The sequence below is a fragment of the Torulaspora delbrueckii genome, chromosome 6 (assembly GCF_000243375.1).
Source record: "Torulaspora delbrueckii CBS 1146 chromosome 6, complete genome".
In the NCBI taxonomy this organism is placed as follows: domain Eukaryota; kingdom Fungi; phylum Ascomycota; class Saccharomycetes; order Saccharomycetales; family Saccharomycetaceae; genus Torulaspora; species Torulaspora delbrueckii.
Window position 1 is genome coordinate 498,089 of NC_016506.1, and position 19,506 is coordinate 517,594.

Here is a 19,506-nt window from a genome sequence, read left to right on the forward strand (position 1 = left end):
ATCCCAATGAGATCAGAAGTGTAGCTTTTTAGATGGGTGCCAGTGCTTCAACTTCCCTCAAAAGTCAGTTTATTTCTAACGAACTTAAGTACTAAATTCGTAAGACAGTATTTGACTCGAAGGTCTTTAATGTATTTAAACTTACAATGCTAATATTTATTATTCGATCAATGAGCATTCTATGCCTCATTCACATACCACGGAAGACATTCTTACTGGCACGTCTTCTGCCATCGAATCTTGGCTTTGTTCTACCCCTGTCTTCGCGACCTTCTTGCTCATCTTCATCATCACTATCAGATCTTCTTGGTTTGCGCTGCTTTGGTTTGCCCTTGCTGGGTACGAACGTTAGTTCAGCTTCACCAAAATGGGTACGGTGTATGATCGAATCATCTGGTCTCTTTTCTTTCTCCTTTCCTTCCATTTCACGTACTTGTTCATCGAAGGTAACTTTCTTGACATCGAGGTCATCTGTGTCGGTTGCGCCTACATGCATCTCATTCATGAATTTGTCTGCTGCATTTCTCTCTTTCTTCTTACGTTCGATGGCCTTTAATTGTCTTTGTATCCTCTTTTCATCCTTCTTGGTCAATGCCTGTTTCTCTTCTTCATCTTCTTCATCACTGCTCTCGTCCTCGCTAGATGACTGTTGACCGCGGTTTTCTCTCATAGCTATTCTCTCCTCATCAGATTCCTCTGCTGCAGTTAGAGCTCTGATACGCTTAGCGGCACCTTCGTCGGTTTCCTTTGCGGATTTCACTGGATTCAATTGTTTGTAATCATATGCATCTTCATCAACTTGGAAATCTTCGTCCTCGAACATCTCCTTGAAACGGTCATCAGTAAGAACCTTCTCAGCAGCAGAGTCACCACGCTTCTGCGAGATCTTGTCCGCCAGAGATCTGTTGATCTTGATGCTGGCTTTCTTAACGGCACCGGACGTTCTGATTCTGGACTCCCTCTCCTTTTCGATTTTGCGTCTGATTTCACGCTCTCTTTCATCCTGGTAGGCGTTTGGATTGGCGATCAACGACACCTTATCGTAAAGCTCCGTGTTAATGAAATAACCATGCATATAAGCTCTGAGAACGTTGGAACCCACTAAGTGCGCCAAGTTCAACTTCTTGACATCATCCTTCGTGATAAACCTGTAGTTGGAGTAAACGGAGTCGCTCGGCTTCTCTTCAAGTTCTTCTGTGATCGAGTCCAAGAATGAGCACCAACGTGGAGATGGGCCCAAATTGGGTATATAATATGTGTGCATCGGTATACCTTCATTGGCAGTGAAAAACATACCTGTACCAGGGATATGCTCGATGTCGTTGATGTCGACATTTGGCTCCATCGAGGCGTAAGCTTTCCCATCGATTCTATCCCAAATCTTAGCGATTCTCTTGTCACAGGTTAAGATCTTGTTCTCTGTCCCGACATTATCCAGCCAGATTATTTTCTTTATTTCATAACCATAACCTTGATCTTTAACAATAGAAGGTTCTTGTGATCGTAAATCATACAAGTATGAGTAACCGCTTGAAGTACCGCATGCAAAATTCAAACCATCATCACGGAAGGATGTCGCCGTAACCTGGAAAGGTGAACTGTCGAACTGATTTTCCAGATGAAGTTTTGATACACGAGAACGCGCCCTCGGATCCCAAAACTCAACGACGTTTTCTTCGAGACCAACAGCTATCAACCCATTTGTATCGTTTGTAGATACATGATTTACTCCCTCTGTGTCAAGCTTGAAAGGATTCAAAAATCTTCCTTGCTCTAAATTTAACCTGTATAACTCATCACCGCTAGCCCCAACATATAAGTCACAATTTATCTTGTTATAAGCCAAACTTCTTCCAAATTTGGGAATACGTGTTGTATAATGCAAACCACCTTTATTTTGGAACTGTATACTCCTATCATTTTGTAGATGCACACTCTTGGTCCAGTCATCTGAGAGTATCAAAAAATCGACATTCTCTGAATCTGTGTGTCTCTCAAACTTTAATGAGAGATTGGCGAAATCATAAACGTGAATCTGCGGCTTGTAAGTACCTGTTGCCATAGCGGATTCCCCATCAGGAGATATCTTAATCTTGTTTGAAGCTTCACTGAACTCAAAATCCTGGATCAGTTCCACACGGTTCTGGTACTCTAAGTCATTTTTCAGATTTCTTCTACGCTTCTTCGCTATCCAATCTGGCAGCGATCTCGCAACATTTGTACCTGAAACTTGGTAAACCGAGATATCACTCGCTGAAGTAGATTTTAACACCATGGTTTCCTCTATACTGCTTCAACAGCTTCTATTAAGTGACTCTAGCCTGATCTACTTTTGAGATGAGATGAGATGAGATGAGCTTCGGTCTTAAAATTTTTCTATCGCTTAGTTACCCAGCTGAAAATACATAAGATTATAAGCTTCAGAGATACTGAAATGCATCTAACAGGTGGCTGATAAACGGGTGATCAAAGGTTTAGCCATTTCAACGATTCTTATGCTCAAGGGTACTAACTAGGTCTTGCAATCCTAAAAATTTTATTTTAGTTACCCAATGAGCTATGATCTGGGTGTTCAAAGCTATCAATGTGAATTGACTGGGCTCTACTGTTGTTCTTGATTCGGCTGTGCCCACCAAGGATATAATTTTTACCAGTGCTGACGATCTTAGAGAGGTTCGGAGTCGATTGAAGATCTGGTGAGGTATCCCAGGGACTGCTAAACAGAGTAGACGTGGTCATGTTGGGAGTCTTCGGAATTCCATTAAGCGAGTGTGGATTGAAAGGTGACAAGTCAAAATTAGAACTTAATTGATCCGTGAAAGACATATCGTCGCTAACCACTGGGAGGTTTGTGTCGCTCGAGTTCCAGGTGTGGGCGCCGACAGGTTGCTCGTAATTTGTCTGTACGTTGACATTAGACGCCAGTGTACGAGCAGGTTTGGTTGCTGGAATAAAAGGTGTTGCAGAATACGCATTATATTTCTTTGGTTGGGCTGGAGTAGCTTTCATTGGATCTCTTCTGGGAGAGTGCTTCTCGGTAGATGTTCTCCGCCTCTTCCTCTCAATCTCTTTCTGTTGGATAATCTCATCCCTTTCCGGCAACAACTGGATCATATCATCAATGGTCATGGAACTATTTTGAGTCATCGGTTGCTCGCAGTCAAAAACATCGATGAAGAAACGTTGGTACACGTCCGTACCATCGTTCCACATTTTGATATATTCATAAAGGGCCTGTTTAGTGAGTACGTTTTCAGTTAGAAGTACTTTTGTCGAATTCTCGGTATCATGGAAGAATATGTGGCTCATCATTTGGATACATATTCTTTGCAATGTCAGGTCATCGAAAGAAACTCTGGTTACGAATCGAATCAAATAAAACAACCCGACGTTCCCGTGTGTCTGTATGACTTCTGTGTAAAGTTTCCTGGAGTTGCATTGTAATAGACGACTCCAAATTCTTGCTTGAGTGTCTCCCAAAATTTTGTTCTGCGTGGCAGCGAGCTGCTCTGATAGTAATAAAGCCGTTATTATTGGAATGTAATACAATTCCAAATAATTTTGCATTATCTTATGGCTGACGCTGGAATCAGCTGCCATGACTTTGGTATCAATACGCAGTGGATCTATTCCAAACAAGCGGTATTGCTTTAATAAATCGGTGCTGGTAATAATAATTCCGTTTAGCGATTCAAGCAGCAATTGGGTGATCATCACAATGCTAATTGTGTCATTCTTTGAATCAAATTTGCTGTCATTGAAGGCGAAGCTTGATTTAGCAATTGGAGGCATTGGCGGAATAATAGATGTTTCAAACCAATGAGGAAGCTGAAAATCGGATTGTTTTGAGTGGTACCATTTAGCATCATCAGATTTTGAATTGAGTTGCGAATTCTTATCGATCAGCCAAAGTATATTATTTGAGTTGATCAAAAATTTCCCTAATAAATACTGGGCCATGTTGATCAATGCAGGAAGACTTTGAACGCTACCTAGTGATCCCAGTGTAGTGTGCAGTGTATGCCAGGGAGTTTTGCGGATCCTCTTCATCGCCAGCGACACAAGTAAGCACAGGTGCGTAGCCTCTGATAAGTTAACCTCGGGATGGTCAACAACTTCCATGAGAACTTGGAGATCAAAGGACAAATCTTCTTTTTCTGCCGCTATTGGTGAAATGAGTTGAAGTGCTTCAACGAAAGAACTCTGTGGGATCAATCCCTGAAACCGTGTCATTCGTTTGCAAATGTTGTAGACATGATATGATAAAGGGCCTTCCACATGATTAAGTACGTGTTGTTCAACAAATGCGACACAATCTGTGACAATGTAGAAATCCAATATCGATTCGTCAAATAAAGAGACTTCTGTCAGATTCATCGACCCTCTCTCTAAGAAGGATAGCCATTGTGGAATCCACGAGATTACCAGTACGGGACGCAGCTGTAAGTTTGCGTATTTGAGTATTTCTGGTCCCACTGAGCTCATCGTATCTACCCACGATAATACTGTTAGAAAGCCTGGTCTATATGCGTCCTCGAGCGCAAGGGTTTCTTCTGTAGGAAGCAAATGGTGCCAAGATGTGATAGAATTAGTCACCAGAGGGTGAAACCCTCTGTGGATTGAGAAGTATGCCAAATAAATGGCAACAACATCCCATCGGTTCTCCAGCTCCACGCATTGTATAATCGGTGTAAAGATATCGATACCAGTCAAATCCTCCTTATTCACTCGACCTTCCAGCTCTCCAAGAGGCAGCAATTTGAGAGCTTCTAAGCATTTAAAAACCAGTTTATTGATACTGCCACTGCCATCACTAATCCGCCTCAGAGCTCGCACCAGAGATTCTACAAGATCCTCATTAAAATCAGTCATTTGTATAAAGCCCTTTAAACAAACGGAATGTGCGACTGCCAAGAAGCTATCGACCTTTATATACCTTTTCTTTGTATCAACTTGAAACAAATTTGATGCAAATAGCCGCTCTTTTGAGATCTATGACAATTTATTAACGCTGTATTTAAAAGTCAAGAGCAGATTCTGACCTTCCTCGATGGTGAATCCCAGAGCTCGACCATCCCAGTTTTCCTGGTTCATGATTGTAACCATCTGGTGAGTTCTCTGCTGCACTTCCCCAGTAAAAGCACCGTAAGTCTGAACAGCATTTGCGAGGAACAATGGCGGATTATTCGCCATTTTAAGCAATCCCCCACGAACCAGGTACTTGGCTACTTTCTTGAGTGTTTCAAGAGGAAGCCTCGAGAGTCGGTTCTCTCCCAACCGTCTAAGACCCTCCTTAGTAACACAGACTTCGTGACTGAAACCACGGTGTTGAAACACAGTGGCTCGCCCCATCCCAAACGCTGCACATAACAGTCGCTGTGTACCAGGTTTCACATACATATCGAAATGCAAATCTAGCCAATTACAAAACTGTCTCACCTGGTTCGCTGCAGTCTCATCAAATATAAAACCACGCTCAGATATACGGGTATGACCTTGAGCCCATCTCTCAAACGCTCTGCGAACTTGAACTTTAAACATCCGACTCTCATCAAGCCTATCCCAACCGATCAGGATGCTCAGGGACAGCAGTGAAAGTGCACTCAAAAGGTTGAACATGCAGGAAATCCTAACGAAATTGGGAGCCATAGGAGCCAATGCCCCAGTAGGAACACATGTGACAAATATCTGAGCTATCAAAATTAGATCATTGATCAATGCAATCGAGAGATCCGAATATTCTATGCCATCTTTTGAATTGACAAGTGGATTAGGCGGATGCTGGTTAGAAGGAATCCCCGAGAAATCTCCTAGAACAACTTGGAAAATTACCAGGGCCAACAGGACCACTACTGTCGGCTTCCAGCATGCTGGCATGTCCTTATCACTTCTATGTCGGCCCTTCCATAATGAATATTTTTTGTGCCAGTTTATCAAGCTCTGACGCGCACGATAGACTTGGAGAAGAATTTCCCCAGATTCACCAACAAAGTAATGCAACCAGCATATCAACCAGAGTATGAACCAGAAATGGTCCCACTATCTCCCCTTTCCCAAATAAATTCCCCAAGTGACTTTGCAGCCACTAAGGGGAAATTTAAAAATGTGCTTAGAGCTAGGAGCTAGAAGCGCGAGACTCATGTTGAGATTGAACGAGCAAAAGGAAGAAATGATGCACTATATAAAGCGCAACGAGGACCTCAAATTTTAGAAGATGTATACTGGAAGCAGTAAACTATACCAACCATGTCAGTATCAGCATTAATTGTAGTTGACATTCAAAATGATTTCCTTCCAGGTGGATCCCTCGCTGTCCCACACGGCGATGAAATTATTCAGCCGGTGATCAAATTGATGGAGGACCCTAACCGCAAGTGGCACCGTATTATTCTCACAAGAGATTGGCACACATCGGACCACATTTCGTTTGCTAGAACCCACAAGAAACCGGATTTCTCTCCAATTACTTACCATTCGGTGATTCCAGACGACAATGCAACCCAGGAGGGAACTCTATGGCCTGTCCACTGCGTTCAGCAGACTCATGGGGCCCAGCTTGCCGATGCTATCGCAGATGAGCAAAAGAAGCTAGGTTGCCGTATCGTCGACAAGGGCTATCTCTCAGACCGTGAATACTATTCGGCTTTCAGTGATATTTGGAACTATCACCGCACAGAGCTCAACAATTACCTCGACAGTCACCATATTACCGACGTCTACGTCGTTGGGCTAGCCTTAGATTTCTGCGTCAAGCATACAGCACTTTCAGCTGCCAAGCGTGGCTACAACACTTATATTCTCAAGGACTATACAAGGGCTATTCACAGTGACCCAGAATCTATGAAAGCTCTTGAGAAAGAACTCAAGGAGAATAACGTGCAACTCATCTAAGTACTACATAGTCGCTAGCAGCTGCTAAATAGTTTCTGTATTGAAAAAAGTCGAATGGGGCGTTACTATGGCGATACGTATTGTATGACGGATGTTCTAGGCCTTCATTTCTTACTGGATTTGAAGACGGAAACGCGGTTTGGTGACTGACGAGAATGGCCAGGAATAGCCAACCCATCTAGCCAATCCATTCTTGGCTGGAGGTCAATTGCAAGTATAAAGGAGCGAGATTGCTTGAGGGATACTTCTTATTTAATTTCTGACTTTTCGCTGAGGGTGTGTTGCGCAACCAATTATGTCCAAGATCAGGTCGTTACTGGATAGAAGAACGAGTCAAGTGATCACTCTGGTAGTGGTTTTGTACATAGTTATATTTTTGCATGTGTCGAATTCCAAGTTTGACCGTATTTTCCGTTCTGACAAGACTCATTTGCCCACTACATCCCATATCGACGGTTTAAACCTGAAAAAATGCGGTCTGCAAACTAAAAATATTGAAGATCTTCGTGATCAACTGTCTTTTGCATTTCCTTACGATCCTCAGGCGCGGATTCCAAGAAGAGTCTGGCAGACATGGAAAGTAGGCACCGACTCGATGGACTTCCCATCAACATTTAGGAGATACCAGGAGGATTGGACCGTAATGGCCGGAGATTCCTTTGAGCACTCGTTAGTCCCAGATGATCATATTGAGCCACTTTTGGAAAACATGTATGCGGAAGTCCCGCTTGTTCTGAAAGCCTTCAAGGAAATGCCAGCGACAATCTTGAAAGCTGATTTCTTACGGTACCTTTTGCTGTTTGCAAGAGGTGGAATTTACTCCGACATGGATACGATACCTTTGAAACCATTTGATTCATGGCCTTCACTGAATAAACACAAAATGAAGACACTCAGGAAGGAAAATAGCCCTATTCCTTTTAAAAGCTCCAAGAACCCAAGAGTGCCAGATGAGGAACCCGGATTTATTATTGGTATTGAGGCAGACCCAGATAGAGCTGATTGGAATGATTGGTATGCGCGCAGAATTCAGTTTTGCCAATGGACTATTCAATCTAAGCCCGGTCATCCCATTCTGCGAGAATTAATTTTGAATATTACAGCCACTACCCTTTACAGTGTTGCTGACACCAAATCACAGTCCAAAAGCCTGATAGATCTATCATATGTCAACGACTATAACGTCAATTATAGAGACAAGCGCGGTTTGAACGAGACGTACCCTCATGAGGAAGCCAAGAAGAGCACAAACATCGATGGTACGGATATCATGAACTGGACAGGGCCAGGAATTTTCTCAGATATCACGCTTGAATATATCAATAACTTGATAGCGCATAACCCAGATGTAGCGCTTCTCAATGGTAATTTGGACGCCACAAGCGAAGAGGTAGATCCAAAAAGTACCAGAAAGTTCTACAAAAAAATATCCACTTCTTTGCAATCCAACAATGTGGTTCCTTGGGAATTTTTCTCGTTGATGACTAAACCAGCTTTGGTCGATGACATTCTGGTTCTGCCCATTACAGCGTTTTCACCAGATGTTGAACAGATGGAAGCCAAGTCTAGTAAGGATGAAATGGCGCTGGTGAAGCATATGTTCGAGGGTAGTTGGAAATCTGAGGCCGATAACAATGCTGGTCATTAGTCGTCATATATATCTACTTCGCTTAATTTTATATTTATTTGGCATAATAGCACATTCAGAACTTAGAAGTTCTCGATTTAAGCTAACATATGAAGCTTTGAGCATTCACACGTCAACAAAGCAACAACTGTAGTGAGAGCTAAATTCAAACATGTCTTCTTATAAAACAATCACACTACTGAAATACTTACTCAAACCGCCGAAACATCGTTATTATACCTTTATTACTTTTCACATGAGCTAATTTGTAGACTTAGGGGCAATCCATTTCTCTGAAATTCAAAAAGTATCATGGGCACATGGCGCAGTTGGTAGCGCGCTTCCCTTGCAAGGAAGAGGTCATCGGTTCGATTCCGGTTGCGTCCAATTTTTTGAATCTAGAACAACTAGAGATTAAACCTGACAGATAATCCATAAGCATTCTCTAAATAAGAATTCCCCGCTGTACGCCATTATATCTGTTTATAAAATTACACAAGATCTCTTCTTTTTCTTTTTGTCCTTATTCGTTTTAGTTGGAACAGTCTGCTTCACGTTCTTCTTACTCGGAGCAGTCGATACCTGTCTCTTTTGTGTAGCCGTCTGAGTTGTTTGGTTCTCTCTTATGTTTTGGCCTTCGCTCTCTGTATTTTTGATTGTCTTGGGTAGCTCAGGAGCAGTCACACTCTCCAGCTCATTTCTAATAATCTGTCTTACAAGATCAATGAAAACTTCATCAACATTGCTTCTCAAAAGCGCACTTGTCTCATAAAATGGTACTTTACCCCAGTCGCTACTAACTTCAATACCTTCTTCCACACTGATAACTCTTTCATCCTTCAAATCAGCTTTGTTACCAACAAGAACCATTGGAACACGGTTCATATCCTTGATCCTCAGCACTTGTTCTCTTAAATCCAGTAGTTCTTCTAAAGACTGACGATCTGTCACGGAATAAACCAACAGGAAGCCCATACCAGACTTGATGTATAGCTCTCTCATTGCTGTGAATTGGGCTACACCCGCAGTGTCCAAGATTTCCAAATCTGCCACCTTGTTGTCAATCTCGACAGTCTTCCTATATGAATCTTCAATGGTTGGGTCATAACTGTCCAAATAAACGCCCTGGACAAACTGAACTGTCAAGCAGGATTTACCGACACCACCAGCACCCAAGACCACTAGTTTGTAATCTCTCATACCGCTTTAAATTCGTCTGTTGTCACATTAAAAGTGGTTTTAAGTGTTGTTGATACCGAAATCTTTATCTCGATAAATTTCAGCGTGTCGAAGGGCTTCAAGCAGAGTGAAAAGCATAATGTACAGGGCATTTAGAACAGCCGCATTCAGGCGTATTGGAATCTCTAATGATTTATCTGGAGCTGCAGTCCAATTGAAGAGAAACTACCATTTTCAATTGCTCAATTTGAAGGTAGGTTTCACCAAACTTGTCGACACACATCCGGAGTCTGATAAACTATATGTATCACAGGTACAGTTGAATCAAAATGGTGCTGTGAAGCAAATATGTAGCGGTCTTCGCCAACATATGCCTCAAGAGCGTTTACAAGATCAGTTGGTCGTCGTGGTCGATAATATGAAGAAGTGTAAGTTACGAGGTCAAGTTAGCGAGGGTATGTTACTCTGCGGAGAGGATGTGTCGAAAGATGAAGTCAAGTTGTGCACACCAGCCAAATTTGATATGGGTCTCGTGGGGAGGAGCATTGTTCTACAGTCAAACGATGAAGAAATGAGTGCGCCAACGACAAGAAAGATCAAGACCAAAGAATGGGAGGACATCTCTTCAAGATTGCGTGTCGGACAAGAGGGCAGAGTTGTCTACACCGAGGAGAATAGCGAGAGGCAGGAACAGTTATGTGTGTACGATGAGAATAGCGTGCCAGTACCGATTGTCGCCGCAGACTTACCAAGCGGCAGTGCCGTTAAATAAATACATAAATCAACTCAATCACACTAAAACAACTTCTTAATAGGCAAATAGATGAAAAGATAAAAAGATAATGGTTGCTAAGAGATTCGAACTCTTGCATCTTACGATACCTGAGAATTCCATGGTGCGTAGTGTTGCTACACACAAGAATCGAACTGAGGATTCTTGAATCAGGCGCCTTAGACCGCTCGGCCAAACAACCAATTATTTGTTGAAAATGTTTGACCTCTATTTAAGTTATATCACATATATGATATCATCATATAGGTTTTCGTCTTGAATAGACAATCTGTCTTAGTACGCCTGTTTAAGTTATGTATGGTACCAGTTGCTTATTGAAATACTGACGTGATGAAACTGATTAATAAAACTTACATGCCGAGGCCTATTTCGTCTTGCTCGGCTTCCAATTTCTGATGGTCCACTGGGTTTGGTGCTGACTCGTAGACGCTCAGCATGGGAGCTCCGTTGTTCAAAACTCTTTGTCCCATAAATTCCCCTCTTAACTCCACGTAGTAAATTCTACACAGCTCGTCCTCATCCATGGACCAATTGTCCTGCAAAAATAGAGTTAATGATGAGCAGTTTTGAAATATACGCCTCGGCAAATAGTGCTCAACAAATGTGTTTTCATCCATATTAGTGCTCTCAGTAGAATCCCTCAAACCGACGTCTTCTGGATGTTCAATTTTTAAATCTTCTTTTGAAGAACTCAACGTATCAAAATCAATATTTCTGTTAAAATTCTTGAACAATTTGATAGTCTTTGGTGAATTTAGCTCTGCCTCAGGATCATTAGCATTAGTCCTTAAAATGACAGAGAACAATCTACAATCTCCAGTAAATGGTATATGGATCACCACTTGACAATCAGCATCACTCTGCAAATAGTAACCACACTCAAATTTGGACTCCTGTTCCTTCAAAAAGCTCTTGTAAAGCTCCAACCGTTCAGGCAAAGCCGGTGCAACAGCGTTCAGGCATATGATTTTGGCTGTGTCGATGAATGGGTAAAGAGATTGTTCAGCGTTCGTTGGAATTGGCGCCGTATGATCATGGCCATGGTTGCTATGATCGTGATGCTCATCCTCGCAAGTGTGAGACATCTTAACAAGGCCTCCAAACACTTAACTGGGTATATTATATGTCTTATCTACTAGGCAATGAGATCGTATTGAAGCACGAGCGTTTAAGCTTTCAGTGAAATTTTCCATTCTTTCATACAACAAACATTTCATGGTCAATTCAACCACCAAAGCAGCCTTATAAGACGATCTGAACCCTTAGTTAAGATGCATACTGCTGAATTCCTCGAAGTTGATACTACAGACATTTCTTCCGTCCTTGCTGGAGGTTATAACCATCCCTTGTTGAGAGAATGGCAAAGTGAACGTCAATTGACTAAGAATATGCTTATCTTCCCACTATTCATCTCTGATATCCCTGACGATAATAGCAAGATCGACTCTCTACCAAACATCAAGCGTGTGGGTATCAACAAGCTCCGGGAATACTTGGCACCTTTGGTCGAGAAGGGTTTAAGGTCTGTCATTCTATTTGGTGTTCCATTGAAAGAAGGAGCTAAGGATCCAGTGGGTACTTCTGCTGATGATCCTGAAGGACCTGTGATTCAGGGTATCAAATTAATCAGACGCGAATTTCCAGACTTATACATTATGTGCGATGTGTGTCTATGTGAATACACTTCTCATGGACACTGTGGAGTTCTTTACGATGATGGGACCATCAACAGAGAAACAAGTGTTTCGAGAATAGCTGCTGTTGCAGTCAACTACGCAAAAGCCGGTGCTCATTGTGTTGCTCCAAGTGATATGATTGACGGTAGAATTAAGGATATCAAGAGAGGTCTAATCAAAGCAGGTCTCTCGCACAAGACTTTTGTCATGTCGTATGCAGCCAAATTCAGCGGGAACCTATACGGGCCCTTCCGTGATGCAGCATGTTCAGCACCATCTCATGGTGACAGAAAATGCTACCAACTACCTCCAGGAGGCAGAGGGCTAGCTCGCAGGGCTCTAAAGCGTGATGTCGCTGAAGGTGCGGACGGTATCATCGTCAAACCATCCACTTTCTATCTGGACATTATGTGCGACGCAAGCAATATCTGCAGAGACCTACCCATCTGTGCTTACCACGTTTCTGGTGAATACGCCATGTTACACGCAGCTGCAGAGAAAGGTGTTGTCGATCTCAAGACTATCGCTTTTGAATCTCACCAAGGCTTTCTAAGAGCAGGTGCAAGATTAATCATCACCTATTTTGCACCAGAGTTTCTCGAATGGCTAAGCGAATAAACAACTGGCACCGTTCTTCTTGTAAATAACCACATAATGTGACCTTTAATGAAATGTTCGATCTACAATGCGCTGCAATTCTCTGACAACAAACGCAAACAAGCAGTAAGGATTTTAAAAATCCCGTCAAGATGACCCATAAAGACTCACAGAGACCCACAACGACCTGTCGATGACTAAGCGTCGATATCGAACTCAATAAGACCATTATACCAGTTTAACCCTACCAGAGACATCACGTGACCACTGGGTGTTACTGTGGCACTTACGATGAGCAGTGAAAATAAAATTTCACCTGCTATCTCATGATGAGTATTTATAAAATGATCATCATTTGAGTTTTACTTTACAAATCTCTATCTTTATCAGTGCACCAAGATTGAAATGACTGTCGACACAAGAACCAATGTTATTGACCTAGTGGGAAATACCCCAATGGTCGAGCTTACAAAGCTTCCTGCAGCTTTGGGTGTCAAACCTAGAGTTTATGCGAAGTTAGAACTTTACAACCCCGGTGGATCCATTAAGGATAGAATTGCAAAGAGCATGATCGAGTATGCCGAGGCTGCTGGGGAAATTCATCCCGATAGAACTACATTGATTGAACCAACTTCGGGAAATACTGGTATTGGTTTAGCTTTAATCGGTGCTATAAAGGGCTATAGAACTATCATTACTTTGCCTGAGAAGATGTCGAATGAGAAGGTGTCCGTGTTGAAGGCCTTGGGTGCTGAGATTGTTCGTACTCCCACTGAAGCCGCTTGGGATTCTCCAGAATCTCATATTGGTGTTGCCGAAAGATTACAAAAGGAAATTCCAGGTGCAGTTATTCTGGATCAATACAATAACCCAAGAAACCCTGAAGCACACTACCTAGGAACTGGTAAGGAGATTCAGGATCAATTGGAAAAATTGGGTAAATTTGACAGTCTAAAGGCTGTTATTGCCGGTGCTGGAACTGGTGGTACTATCTCTGGTATTTCCAAATGGTTAAAGGGTAAGAATGAGGACATCAAGATTGTGGGTGCAGACCCTGTGGGATCTATCCTTGCTCAACCACAATCTTTGAACGAAACTTCGGCTCCAGGTTACAAAGTGGAAGGTATTGGTTACGATTTTGTTCCAAACGTTCTTGACAGATCCTTGGTTGATGTTTGGTACAAGACTGAAGACAAAGCTTCTTTCAAATACGCTCGTCAGTTGATCTCGAACGAAGGTGTCTTGATTGGCGGTTCCTCGGGTAGTGCATTCACTGCTTTGCTGAAGTATGTAGCAGAGCATCCTGAGTTGACTGAAGACGATGTCCTTGTTGTTGTCTTCCCAGATTCCATCAGATCCTACTTGACCAAATTCGTTGACGATGAATGGTTGAAGAAGAACGATCTATGGGATGACGAAGTCCTTGCACGTGTCAAGCAGACTTCCACTGTTACTAAGAAAGATCCATTCAACGGTGCTAAGGTTCAGGATTTGCATTTGAAGCCTGTGGTCTCTGTTAAGGAATCTGCCAGCCTCGCAGAAGTCATTAAGATCTTGAAGGACAACGCATTCGATCAATTACCAGTTTTAACGGAAGATGGTAAATTGAGTGGGTTGGTCACATTGTCGCTATTGTTGAGGAAAATCTCTAACGGTACGTCAAAGGATGATAGCATTAAGGATATCTACTTCGACTTCAAGAAATTGAACAACTTCGATCAAGTCTCCTCTTACAATGAGAACAAATCTGGTAAGAAGAAGTTCACCGTCTTCACTAATGGGTCGAAGCTTTCGGATTTGAACTCTTTCTTCGAGAAGAACTCTTCCGCAATTATTACCGATGGCTTGAGACCAGTTCACATTGTCACTAAGATCGATTTGTTGAACTACCTTGCTTGAGAAAGTTTGCTGATTTTTAGTTGTATGTACAAGTATAAAATATAATGAAGTTAAAGCATTGGCATTAGATCATTCATCCTTGTTCTTCTTCTCGATACCCAGTACTGTCATCAAAGGGCCTAGTTGTTCGGGGCCCAAATTGATACCAGCATTCTCTAACTCACTCTTGAAATCATTCATAGCCACTTTTAGATCCTTATCCATGAGAATCTTCATCATTTGCCAAGGCCCCAGAGGTTTCGTAGGATTCTCATTAGCAAGACCTTTCGAAATCATAATCTCGCTAACAACGTTTAATTTCTCCATGACTTTGGGATGTGAATGAATATCATCCATCAATCTTTGTACTTTCAAATGTGCTTCCACCTTTTCATTAGGATTCTTACCGTCCCATGAGTGCGCATACGTTCTCGTTGTCACTCTTGTTAGGGGAAGCCTTGGTGCTCTTGTGATAGTTTTGGAGGAAAATAGTACTCTTCTACTGACGTTAGACCGCAGTAACATCATTTTGGCCTTGTCGTGTTAATGTTTCTTAGCATCTCTGTATCGGCGATTCGCTTCTTTGATATAACACAATTTTCGATAAATAAGTACATGAAACATCAATTTACAAAAAGTAGTCACTAACGATCTGCCTGTATTTTGGGTAGCCTTCCAGGTTATCAAGCCTTTCATTCTCTTCAATTTCTTGAGGACTCTGAATATATCTGTCCGTGATAAAATCCATATCCTCTGGCTTAACGAAGCGGTCTCTCTTGAAGATCCACCAGATGAGCCAGCATGTTGGGAAGACGAACAATTCCAGATAATACGAAAAGAAGTCTGAAGTACTCCATGGGTCAAATGCTGACCACCCTTGCACTAAAATAATCAATGTAACGAAGATTACCAGGAAATATGGTCCATATGGATAGGTCCAATTCTTGAACTGCAACTCTTGAGTCTTGCCCTGTTGCGCTAAACCTTTCCTGAATCTAATAGATGTGACAGCGATACTGAGCCAAGCGACTTGGTTAGAGACACCGACGATGTTTTGTAACCACGTCCATAGAGTACCAGCACCAATGAAACTGGCTCCAAAACACAGTCCACCAACGGCCCAAGTGAGTATTACAGCGACGTAAGGTGCACGGTATCTGTTTGTCTTTGTAATGAGTTTTGGGAAAACAAATCCTTCTAATCCCATGTTGTATAACACTCTGCTTCCTGCAAATAGCGCGTGGTTCCCAGCACTGACGATACTGGTTAAAATCACCGCATTCATGAATGAACCAGCGGCTTTGGTACCGGCCATTTGGAAGATGATAGTGAAAGGAGAAGTCATCACGGATTTGGTGCTCAAATTTGGATAGTCGTATGGGATATTCATGGAAATGAAGAACATGGTCGCCACGTAAAAGATCAAAATCCTCCAGAAAACAGTCTTAACAATTCTAGGTGTGTTTCTAATCGGGTTCCTTGCCTCACCTGCGGTCAATGTGATACTTTCGGTACCACCGTAGGAGAAAGCCGAACTGACAAAGATGGTTACAAACCCTTTGAAACCGTTCACGAATGGTGCCTCCTTGTAACTCCAGTATTTGAATCCGATATATTCATGGTCTGGATTATGACCCACATTCACCACAATGGCTAAAATAAAGAAGATCACAATAGCGATTACCTTTAACAAGGCCAACCAGTACTCCGCTTCACCATAAACCCTGACGTGAATTACGTTAAGCCCCAGTAAAAACACCCAAAACAACAGCGAAGCAGCCCAATATGGGAAATTGTGTTGTGAAGATTTCCAGTAATCCAAAACCAACTGCAGCGCAGTCAGATCGCTAGCCACCGAAACAGCATCATTGAACCAGTAATTGCACATCAAGGCGAACGCAAAAGACTCACAACCGAATTTTTTGGCATATGAGCAAAAAGATCCACTAATGGGCATGAAAGTAGACATTTCACCAAGACACAGCATCGTCAAGTAAACCACTCCTCCCATAATGGTATAATTAATGAACAACGACCCCGGACCACCAACATGAAGAGATTTCGCTGTCGATAAGTACAGCCCGGTCCCAATCACCCCTGCAACAGAAATCATATTGATATGTCTCGGACTCAAAGACCGGTTTAAACTTTCACGAATCTTATCGTGATCTTCCAAATCCGTAACAGCATCCGAAATAGAATCCAATGGGGTCACTTCATAATTCTGTACCACTGGAGCAGACTTTGGGTCTTTGACCACATTCTTTAACAACCCAGTGTCTCTACTGTCGAAAGATTGTTTGCTCGAAACCATTCCAAGTTTTTTCACCGCTTTCCCCACAAAACTTACTCTTCCCAATATTCAATAGACACATAAATCTCCATCCCAACTGTTACTGCAGTCATTATATATCCACAGATCTAGCAAACCAGCAAGAATCCAGCCGTAGCGTTGCCCACGTCTAAAGTCTTCAAAACTGTGGTGTTTTCTGACAAATTTCAGCTAACGCCGCTTGAAAAAAATGTGCTAAAAAATGCCATTTTTGAAAAAGTGTCAACTAAGAGGCCAAACCTCAGCCCTCAATGGCTGTACACAATGTTAGTAATGTTCCTTGCAACAGCTTTTTTTTCGGTTGTATTTTTGAAGTCTTGTTCTATATGTATTTACTTGAATGGAGGTGGTATTGGTGCTATTATGAGAATTTCCACCTGTTACCGCAAACTTCGCAAGTACAAAAAGTCGTGAGAGGTTCATCTGCGGATCTTGTCTGTAATTGATAGTAAGAGACCTTTTTCTCTTTACACTTACCGCAAGTGAATCTGTCGGTGACCGATCTTTCCACTGTAGCACCTTGGGCGTTGAAAAGGTTCTGTTTTGCGATTTCTTCGAGCTTACGACGTAAGTGCTCTGGTGCTAGCTCCTTAGGATCGCAATTGACCAGGTAGAAGGGCGAGACATCACCGCTGGTAATCTTATGTTTAAGGTCCGGGTTGTTTTTTGAGATAATGTTAGAGTAAATGATACGATATTTGTCCTTGTAGGCCTTTTCGCTGCCATCGCAGTTGTTGAGCTTGTGCATCTCTTCTTCCACAGCTTTGGCCGTTTGTAGGATCGATTTTGGTGGGTGTTCGCTGTCCTTGGCAAGTGCATCGTACATGGCTCGAATAACCATATCACGGAGCTTGTGGTTGTAGATATTTGTATCGACGCCGTCGTTTCTGCTGTTTCTCGGTTTTGTCGAAGAGAATTTATCGTGTTTTTTTGGTTCTGCGCTAGAATGCTGTGACGGTTGTTGTGGCTGGGGTTGTTGCTGTTGTTGCTGGGGTTGTTTGGCTTTCTTGCTCCTATTAATCGCATCCTTCCACGATGTAATCATCTTCTTAACCAATTTGGCAATCTCAGGATTACTGGACTTCTTGAACTTGTTCACTTCGACACCTACTTTAGTCTCTCTGAGTAGTTTTTCAGTGGGGACCACTTCTTTATCCAGTGCCTGCAAAATGTGGAGCACTACTTCATCATTTGTCTTGGATTTTTCTAGGTTCTTGACCTGTACAATCACCTCTTTCGATTCCATCATTCAAACACTAGTAAGAACTCTCTATAACTTAGGACTTTGTCTCTTGATAATGGTTTTAATGATGATGAAAGTTTTACCAAATTCATCGCTTTTCGAGTGAAAAATCTCGAAACTAGTGAAAACTCCAAATAGCTCAAAGAAACCATCTATAACCATCCCAGCTCAATTCAAGATGAGCAGGTCGTCCAATAATACTTCACAGAATCACGCTCCTTCAAAAGTCGTTTATTTGGGGTCTATTCCCTATGACCAGACAGAAGAACAAATACTGGACCTTTGCAGTAACGTTGGTCCAGTGACTAATCTAAAAATGATGTTTGATCCACAGACTGGTAAATCTAAGGGCTATGCTTTTGTCGAATATAAGGACCTGGAGTCCAGCGCCAGTGCCGTGCGAAACCTTAATGGGTACCAGTTTGGATCTCGACTGTTGAAATGTGGTTACGCTTCTAACTCAGATATATCAGTTTCTGATTCCTCACAACAGCATTCGGGTCCAGGATTGCAGAATTCGACCTCATTCGAAGACAATGCCACCCTAAGGTTCCCAGAACTGCCCGCAGGTATCGATGTCAACATCAATATGACCACCCCAGCTATGATGATCTCCAGTGAGTTAGCCAAGAAGAGCCACGAGGAGCAATTGCAATTACTACGTGTGTTTCAAGACTGGTGTCGTGAGAATCCAGAGGACGCAGTTGAACTGCTAAAAGAGTGCCCACAATTGAGTTATGTGATCGCTGAGCTGCTCCTGACCAACGGTATAAGCAAAGTCGACGATTTGACGCAGCTGGCAGTACAAAAGGATGATGGTACCGGTGGAGCAGGCGACAGCAGCAACCAGGGAACGGCCACACCGGTAGACCCAGAGACACTAAACAAACAGCGAGAATTACTCAGTAAAGTGCTACAACTGAGTGATAGTGAGATTGCAGTGCTACCAGATGACGAGAAGATGTCACTGTGGGACTTGAAACAGCGTGCCATGAGAGGCGAGTTCGGCATCATATAAAATCATCGATTATCAGTTCCGCTCATAGAAGAACAACGCAACGCGGTACGAATCCAAAAGCTTGCACGCCAATAAAGCACAAGAAGGGCTACATCGAGCACTCACAAGCACATTAATAAGATCTCTATAGCGTCCTCAATATCGATATGTAGCTTGACTTGAAAAGTCACGAGACCCTCGATGGGCTTTACATAGTAAATTTTTCAGCATAATAGTAGTAAAAGGCTATAATAGTTAGGAAAGATAAACTCAACAGGCGTTATAAAGCCATT

The 19,506-nt window shown here is 42.4% G+C and overlaps 14 protein-coding genes and 2 non-coding genes across 16 annotated transcripts; 7 read left to right on the forward strand and 9 right to left on the reverse strand.

Annotated features, from left to right (window-relative positions):
• Positions 1–190: 190 nt before the first annotated feature.
• ENP2 (ribosome biosynthesis protein ENP2) lies at positions 191–2,275 on the reverse strand (the record flags this gene model as incomplete). The annotated part of the gene is made up of 1 exon (XM_003682246.1): positions 191–2,275. The coding sequence occupies one exon, from the start codon at positions 2,273–2,275 to the stop codon at positions 191–193; it is 2,085 nt and encodes a 694-aa protein (XP_003682294.1).
• Positions 2,276–2,541: 266 nt separating this feature from the next.
• Positions 2,542–4,872, reverse strand: VIR1 (Vir1p; the record flags this gene model as incomplete). The annotated part of the gene is made up of 1 exon (XM_003682247.1): positions 2,542–4,872. One exon carries the CDS (start codon positions 4,870–4,872, stop codon positions 2,542–2,544), a length of 2,331 nt encoding a protein of 776 aa, XP_003682295.1.
• Positions 4,873–4,992: 120 nt separating this feature from the next.
• TDEL0F02740 (uncharacterized protein) lies at positions 4,993–5,877 on the reverse strand (the record flags this gene model as incomplete). Its single annotated transcript, XM_003682248.1, has 1 exon — positions 4,993–5,877. The coding sequence occupies one exon, from the start codon at positions 5,875–5,877 to the stop codon at positions 4,993–4,995; it is 885 nt and encodes a 294-aa protein (XP_003682296.1).
• Positions 5,878–6,246: 369 nt separating this feature from the next.
• Positions 6,247–6,891, forward strand: PNC1 (nicotinamidase; the record flags this gene model as incomplete). Its single annotated transcript, XM_003682249.1, has 1 exon — positions 6,247–6,891. The coding sequence occupies one exon, from the start codon at positions 6,247–6,249 to the stop codon at positions 6,889–6,891; it is 645 nt and encodes a 214-aa protein (XP_003682297.1).
• A 295-nt stretch (positions 6,892–7,186) lies between these two features.
• OCH1 (initiation-specific alpha-1,6-mannosyltransferase) lies at positions 7,187–8,539 on the forward strand (the record flags this gene model as incomplete). Its single annotated transcript, XM_003682250.1, has 1 exon — positions 7,187–8,539. One exon carries the CDS (start codon positions 7,187–7,189, stop codon positions 8,537–8,539), a length of 1,353 nt encoding a protein of 450 aa, XP_003682298.1.
• A 293-nt stretch (positions 8,540–8,832) lies between these two features.
• TDEL0Ftrna4A lies at positions 8,833–8,905 on the forward strand. Its single transcript has one exon. It is a non-coding gene; the product is annotated as a tRNA-Ala (tRNA).
• Positions 8,906–9,001: 96 nt separating this feature from the next.
• On the reverse strand, positions 9,002–9,718 carry RSR1 (Ras family GTPase RSR1; the record flags this gene model as incomplete). Its single annotated transcript, XM_003682251.1, has 1 exon — positions 9,002–9,718. The coding sequence occupies one exon, from the start codon at positions 9,716–9,718 to the stop codon at positions 9,002–9,004; it is 717 nt and encodes a 238-aa protein (XP_003682299.1).
• Positions 9,719–9,836: 118 nt separating this feature from the next.
• TDEL0F02780 (uncharacterized protein) lies at positions 9,837–10,469 on the forward strand (the record flags this gene model as incomplete). The annotated part of the gene is made up of 1 exon (XM_003682252.1): positions 9,837–10,469. One exon carries the CDS (start codon positions 9,837–9,839, stop codon positions 10,467–10,469), a length of 633 nt encoding a protein of 210 aa, XP_003682300.1.
• A 71-nt stretch (positions 10,470–10,540) lies between these two features.
• On the reverse strand, positions 10,541–10,671 carry TDEL0Ftrna5L. The gene is made up of 2 exons: positions 10,633–10,671; positions 10,541–10,585 (listed from the first exon to the last, which is right to left on the reverse strand). It is a non-coding gene; the product is annotated as a tRNA-Leu (tRNA).
• Positions 10,672–10,840: 169 nt separating this feature from the next.
• TDEL0F02790 (PITH domain-containing protein) lies at positions 10,841–11,575 on the reverse strand (the record flags this gene model as incomplete). Its single annotated transcript, XM_003682253.1, has 1 exon — positions 10,841–11,575. One exon carries the CDS (start codon positions 11,573–11,575, stop codon positions 10,841–10,843), a length of 735 nt encoding a protein of 244 aa, XP_003682301.1.
• Positions 11,576–11,761: 186 nt separating this feature from the next.
• Positions 11,762–12,784, forward strand: HEM2 (porphobilinogen synthase HEM2; the record flags this gene model as incomplete). Its single annotated transcript, XM_003682254.1, has 1 exon — positions 11,762–12,784. The coding sequence occupies one exon, from the start codon at positions 11,762–11,764 to the stop codon at positions 12,782–12,784; it is 1,023 nt and encodes a 340-aa protein (XP_003682302.1).
• A 384-nt stretch (positions 12,785–13,168) lies between these two features.
• Positions 13,169–14,662, forward strand: CYS4 (cystathionine beta-synthase CYS4; the record flags this gene model as incomplete). Its single annotated transcript, XM_003682255.1, has 1 exon — positions 13,169–14,662. The coding sequence occupies one exon, from the start codon at positions 13,169–13,171 to the stop codon at positions 14,660–14,662; it is 1,494 nt and encodes a 497-aa protein (XP_003682303.1).
• A 69-nt stretch (positions 14,663–14,731) lies between these two features.
• On the reverse strand, positions 14,732–15,166 carry DPC13 (Dpc13p; the record flags this gene model as incomplete). The annotated part of the gene is made up of 1 exon (XM_003682256.1): positions 14,732–15,166. The coding sequence occupies one exon, from the start codon at positions 15,164–15,166 to the stop codon at positions 14,732–14,734; it is 435 nt and encodes a 144-aa protein (XP_003682304.1).
• A 103-nt stretch (positions 15,167–15,269) lies between these two features.
• On the reverse strand, positions 15,270–16,955 carry TDEL0F02830 (amino acid permease; the record flags this gene model as incomplete). Its single annotated transcript, XM_003682257.1, has 1 exon — positions 15,270–16,955. The coding sequence occupies one exon, from the start codon at positions 16,953–16,955 to the stop codon at positions 15,270–15,272; it is 1,686 nt and encodes a 561-aa protein (XP_003682305.1).
• Positions 16,956–17,334: 379 nt separating this feature from the next.
• On the reverse strand, positions 17,335–18,222 carry DST1 (transcription elongation factor DST1; the record flags this gene model as incomplete). The annotated part of the gene is made up of 1 exon (XM_003682258.1): positions 17,335–18,222. The coding sequence occupies one exon, from the start codon at positions 18,220–18,222 to the stop codon at positions 17,335–17,337; it is 888 nt and encodes a 295-aa protein (XP_003682306.1).
• A 172-nt stretch (positions 18,223–18,394) lies between these two features.
• RNA15 (Rna15p) lies at positions 18,395–19,234 on the forward strand (the record flags this gene model as incomplete). Its single annotated transcript, XM_003682259.1, has 1 exon — positions 18,395–19,234. The coding sequence occupies one exon, from the start codon at positions 18,395–18,397 to the stop codon at positions 19,232–19,234; it is 840 nt and encodes a 279-aa protein (XP_003682307.1).
• Positions 19,235–19,506: the final 272 nt, after the last annotated feature.